The sequence below is a fragment of the Silene latifolia genome, chromosome 1 (genome assembly GCF_048544455.1).
Source record: "Silene latifolia isolate original U9 population chromosome 1, ASM4854445v1, whole genome shotgun sequence".
In the NCBI taxonomy this organism is placed as follows: domain Eukaryota; kingdom Viridiplantae; phylum Streptophyta; class Magnoliopsida; order Caryophyllales; family Caryophyllaceae; genus Silene; species Silene latifolia.
Genome location: NC_133526.1, coordinates 180160201 through 180166217, shown reverse-complemented (window position 1 = coordinate 180166217; position 6017 = coordinate 180160201). Strand labels below are relative to the sequence as shown.

General features: G+C 34.9%; 1 protein-coding gene across 1 annotated transcript; it reads left to right on the top strand.

Moving 5' to 3' along the window:
* Positions 1-730: 730 nt before the first annotated feature.
* On the top strand, positions 731-1533 carry LOC141588316 (uncharacterized). The gene is made up of 3 exons (XM_074409765.1): positions 731-829; positions 918-1184; positions 1321-1533. Exons 1-3 carry the CDS (start codon positions 746-748, stop codon positions 1531-1533), a joined length of 564 nt encoding a protein of 187 aa, XP_074265866.1. The 5' UTR covers positions 731-745.
* The last annotated feature ends 4484 nt before the right edge of the window (positions 1534-6017 follow it).

Here is a 6017-nt window from a genome sequence, read left to right as displayed (position 1 = left end):
ATCATGTACATTTCAATAAAATTGATAGGACATTTCTTCGTGAAACGTGTACAACACAACAATGAATCGATTAATATTACATGCAAAACTACTTTCAGTTATTGAAGCGCAAAGGCGATCCTGGAACTGTTACACGCCGTATTTCTCCGAGGTTGAACAACCTCGGTCCCTCTTGTTGATGATCCTACTCCAACGTTCTCCCGTATTACCACCCGGATGTCACCTAAAAGTTTTGTTGATGTCCTTCGATACCTTGATTACAACCAATGGTGTGCTCTGGAAGAGATTGGTTTTTCTTCATTGTTTTGGCTAAGGGTTACAAGGCTTCCTTTACGCCTTGGTTATTGGTTAATTGAGAACTACAACCCGTATTCGGATTTCATCATTCTACCGATAAACAGCGCTTTCGTGTTTTCGCTTCTTGTATTCATGATCTTTGTTGGCCTCCCAATTGGAGGAAAACCTGTTTTACTTTCATCTTTGTAGTGATGAAGATGCAGAATGTGATGCGTTTTACGCGCATTGGAAAGCTCAATTTCATGTTGATGGTCAAGTGGATATCAAGACCCTTGCGAGCATATTATTTGTCATGATGATTACGGTGATCAATTTAAGATTAATTTTGTGGTGCTTGTTTGTGTCTTTGTTAATGCGCAACAATCGAAGCCGTTCGTCAATCACCATGTACTAAAATCGGCCGAGGAATGTGTCCGCCATTGGTCGACTTGATTGGTGTCAATTTGTCATGGAGAGTTTGCGGTATAACACAAAGGATTGGGTCAAGAAGGGGAAGAAGAATCACTTTGGTGGACCTCTCCTGTTTCTAATGGTACAAATCTTATGTGTTACATTTATTGTTAGTTATTATGGTTTTAAAACCCGCCATTTTCCGATTATAATCCTGTTTTTACTTGCAGCTTGTTTATGTTGACCGTGTTGTCCATGAAAAACGATTCGTAGAAAGAGATTACTATACTCTTTTGAATTGGACATCTGCTGCACTTTTCTCAAGGGAAAAGCAGGAGATGGAAGCTGGTCAGTTTGGTCTTGGTCGTGTAAAAGGTCGATTGATGGAAAGAATTAGATTTTCTAATCCATGTAGACAAGTGGTTGAAAAAGTGCGGAGAGTGTCGAGGGATGTTAGTACTGATACAAAATCTCCAATTTCATACTCGTCTCCGGAGGTATATCCATTTATTCTTGAAGTATTCACTATTCCTTTTCAAGATTCACTTTGAAATATTTTCTTTGTACCTTCATAGTACTAAAGATGTACCTTCAAAGTACTAAATATGTACCTTCATACTGTGCCTTGGCCAGGAGTTTGCAGATGACTACACTGCTTCAGCAAAGAGAGTCATGGAAGATATGGTTGTGTTAGATGAGAAATACGCGGTTGGTTTGCAATGTTTCCCAGGTGAAGAGTGTGTCAAACAGGCCCATTCGGCAACTGAATTTGTATATTTGACATATGGTGGTGGTACCGAAGATGTGTCGTGTGCACCGCCGTGGGAATCCAAAGACACTAGATGAGGATGAACAGTTTATTCTTTGTAGCAAATGCAAATTGAGAAAGCGTACAAATTGAAACTTGCTCGTGCTAAACACAGAGAACAATGTGCTAAGTGGAGAAATTCATTTGTACCTCACTTTGGTGAATTTTCGTTCGATTTAGGGTTGGAGAAAGACTTTCTTTGAGAGTGAGGCAAGGTTAGCCGCAGCTAAAGGGGTTAAACGGGATTGCCGTGTCACTGGTGAATCTTCTTCAACTACCAAAAGGGTTCATTTCATGGCAAGTCCTTCTTATATACCTCTATCCAAAGAACAAGCAACAGTCATCTCGTTTTGATCCGTTGTTTTCTGCTATCCAAGATGACACCAATGTGTTAACGCCTCTTACTGCGGTTCACCTTCAAGTGGCTGATTATGTTTTCAGTGACCGGGGCATTAACAATCGTCGTTCCAGGTAATCTAAAATGTGAACTTGTTAAATTAACATTTTGTGAATGTCATTTTCACTGTTTCACACCTGACAAGTAATTTGTTATATTTTTTGTTCTAGTGAGCACTTATATTCGTACAAGACTTATTTTGCAACGCGAATGCATTTGTGGTCATTAAAGCCGTCTGAACATGTTTCGAGTGTTGTCATTGATTGCTGGTCATCATATTTGAATTGTAAAGAGGAAGAAAACAATCTTGGTACTCCGAAGCGGTTCTTTTTTACCACGCTTGTGCATGTAAGTACATTTACATACACTCTTAAATGCTGTGTGTAATATGTATTTTGAAATATTGTACTTCCCTCTTTCGTTACTTTCCCATGCGATCAGATTAGCGAAACCCAACCCAGGTTTAAGTGATGAAAAAATTTATGAATTATTCGAGGCTCGTGCAAACATGGAGTTGCAGACTTTTTCCGGAATAGAAATAGCTTCTATCGCACTCGTAAGTTGTTATTGTTTGCTTGACATACTTTGCAATTTTCTTTGCCATTGTTGTATTGCATTTTAAAAAAATTGAGACATACTATTATCGCATAAGTTCTTTCTTTTTTAGATTAATTCCAACTACTAAACTCATTTGAACCTCAACTTGTATATACCCATTTTATATTAAAAATATTCAGATTAGGCCAAAGTAGGATAAATGGCCATTTAACACAATGTTAATGCTATAATTTCTCAATGTACTTTCTAAACGTCCTAAATGTACTTTTAAAATATTAACAATGTTAATGTTGTAATTTCTCAATGTGGGGAATATCTTATATGCATGAGCAGTTGCAACTATATGCACACGTTGGGAACATAGACCATGAGTCATACTATCATTCCATGTCTACATTCTGCTTTTGTTTTATTTCAACTGCTTGAGTCAAAGGGAATTTTCTTTGCGTTTGTATTAAATAAGGTCACTTTATATTGCAATGTCCTGTTCTCATTTTTTACATGTGCCTCATGATTAGTTAAAATGTACCCTTTGAAGAGTTTGACTGTACTTATGGTTGTACGTCATTTGTTTTGTAATTTCAGTTTTTTTTCCCAATTGTACACGAGAAACACTTTTTCGTATACGTGGTTGACCTGGTGAGGAAGCGTTTCGTCATTCTTGACAACTCACTCTCGGATGAAGATGCCATCAAGAAATATGGTGTATCTCCACCGTTATAATGATATGTTTGAATTTGACACATTTTTGTTGTTCTATTGACTTTTGACTATTAGTCACGCTTAACACTGGTTTACAATATTTTGTCATAGATTGATGCTTTTGGAAGGTTTTTGGGTGAGAACCCAAAAACTTCTGACTCTAGCAACATTGTGTTGGCTATGGATCCCATTGTTGCAAAGCTTAGTTGGAGAAATAACTACAATGTTGATGACTGTGGTATATACACAATGAGACACATGGAAACATTTATGGGATTAATCTCTTGGAAATGTGGCACGATGAAAAATGATGTGAGTGTTGGTTCTTATTTTAAAGAAATTCATGTTCATTGTGTTTTGCCTATCTTGTTAATTGTTGACTTCTGTTTTGCAGCGGAGCGTGCTTAAAGTGTTACGATACAAATATCTATGCACATTACTTATGTTCGAGCACAACGATTGCCATGAAAACTGTTGCGATCATGCGAAGAAGGGTCATTTCTCTAAAGCTAGTGATTACATTTAATGTTCGAGATATTATTTACGCAAAGATGTTAGAATTTGTCTGATGACATCCTTGTTCATGTAGTATGATGTTTTAAATTCTAGTGTACGTTAGTATGTGTAATGATTTGTAATTGCATAAGCAAAATGTTGAATTTGTCAACCAATGTTTTGTTGCACTTAATTAAAGTACTTTTTTGTCTATTTTTGGCGTGCTATTTACTTGAACGTTATTATCTCCTTGAATAGCGATCTGAATTAGCAAAATAATATAATGTACATTTCAGTCTGCTTTTAAATTTCTTCAGAAAACAAGTACATGCACATTATAAACATACATAATGGACATTTGAATTAAATTGAAAGCACATTTATTACTATTATACATTGAAAACAGGGAAATAGGTCTAAAATCACTTCAAAGATCTATCTATAACGACATCATAATCTAAGTATATGAATGAACTTTTGAAGTTTTCTATCTTATTAAACGATCACATGCATTACAATTTAATTAATATTTCATGTTCTTTTTAAAATAATTTAATGTACCTTTAAATATAATATAATGTACATTTTCCAAACGATGCTTAATGATATTTTAGTTGCACCTAATTATCAAAAAATGCACATTATGAATATAGATTATGGACATTTAGAACTTTTAGAAAATACATTGACAAATTCTAACATTACCATTGTGTTAAATGGCCATATATCCTAATTTGACCTAATCTGAAGTTTTAAATTATAAAATGGGTATATAAAAGTAGAGTATCAAATGAATGGTTCTAGTAGTTGGAATAAACAAAAAAAGAAAAATAAAATAAAAAATGGACTTGCGAAATTATAGTATGACCCAATTTTTTTTAAAAAACCGCCACTTTAAACTTCTTCTCTTTAATATCTTACGTATTACTTTTTGATAAACTCACAATTAAATTGTACCTGCACGTTTTCTCATTCTCAGATCGTTCATTTACTCTTATCGCTCTCTATCGGAATGAAGGTTATACTCTTTGCCTTTAATTATTTGCTAAAAACAACTGTGTTTACTTTTCATCCGCTTGAATTTAACATAGTTTCCTTAGTCATTAATGTTCGAAGATGTTCATTATAAATTAGTCCTACTATTATTTCTCAGGTTCATCAATATGTCTAAATTTATACGCATTGTTTCCTAATGATTTTGATGTACTTTGCTATGGCTTAATATTTTTAAATGTTTAGGATGTATTTTCTTCATGTACTTTTTTAATGTTTAGCATTTACTTTCTGATACGTGTCCTTCATATCAATATGTCGAATTTATACGAATTGTTTGCTAATGATTTTGATGTAGTTTGTTACTAATGTTTAGCATTTACTTTCTGGATACATGCGCTTCATATTAATATGTTGGAATTTGTACACATTATTTCCTAATAATTTTGATGTTCTTTGCTATGGCTTAATATTTAGGATGTATTTTCTTCATGTATTTTCTTAATGTTTAGCATGTTCTTTCTGGATATCTGTATTTTTAGAGGCTTTATGTTTCTGTCTTATATGTTTTTTTTCTCTTTTTATTTTTAAAAAAAAACAACATTTAAAACTGAAGAACACAGATGTCACTATGGTTGTGCAAAAATCACCCTGATTCACTTACTGTTTGTCAACCTCCATCAAGATTCAACACAGACTCTTCTTCTGCTGAGATAATTGAAGTTTCTGACAGTCCTACAATAGGAGTAGTACATCATCCTAGCATTTGTCATACTTTACAAACAGTTGACAAAAAAATTCTTCTTGCGATAATTGATGTTGCCGATGACCCTACAATAGACGAGATTGTTAATCGTCCTAGAGTTCGCCGCACTTCGTGTAGCATCTTAAAAAACTCCTCTTATCCTTTGTTGATTGATGTTCCTGACAGCCCCATTGAAGATGGGATTGTTGATCCATCTTGTAACTGGCCACGCATTAAACAGACTGTGAGGGACAAACATGACATTGTTAGGGCTACCTTAGGAACAAGCTGTGCAGAAGTGCCACCGATAGAAATTCTTGCTCATTTAATCTGAAACACCAATTCAAACGTCATATCAAACAGGACCAGGTTTTCAACAAACAGCCCACTTCCGCTAGCAAACACATAGCGGCTCTTCGTAAAGTGAGAAAATTAATTGCTTTGAACGGAATAAGGATGCGCCTACAAACGCTGCTTTGTGTCATTCGGTTTAGGTGTGTTCCCGAAAGATGAGGACTCTTCATTTATGCAGCACCAGAGCGGGGTAAAAAAGAAAGAAATTGTCTCATTGATCGTCCATCTTTATATCCGAAAACAGGGAATCAATATCAGTTTAGTAAGAGTCCTTCCCG

Excerpts from the sequence above, each read along its gene's own strand:
- LOC141588316 (XM_074409765.1), top strand. The coding sequence starts at position 746 with ATGGAGAGTTTGCGGTATAACACAAAGGATTGGGTCAAGAAGGGGAAG. Across the intron at positions 830-917 it reads GACCTCTCCTGTTTCTAATG|CTTGTTTATGTTGACCGTGT; the intron begins GTACAAATCTTA and ends TTTTACTTGCAG. Across the intron at positions 1,185-1,320 it reads TTTCATACTCGTCTCCGGAG|GAGTTTGCAGATGACTACAC; the intron begins GTATATCCATTT and ends TGCCTTGGCCAG.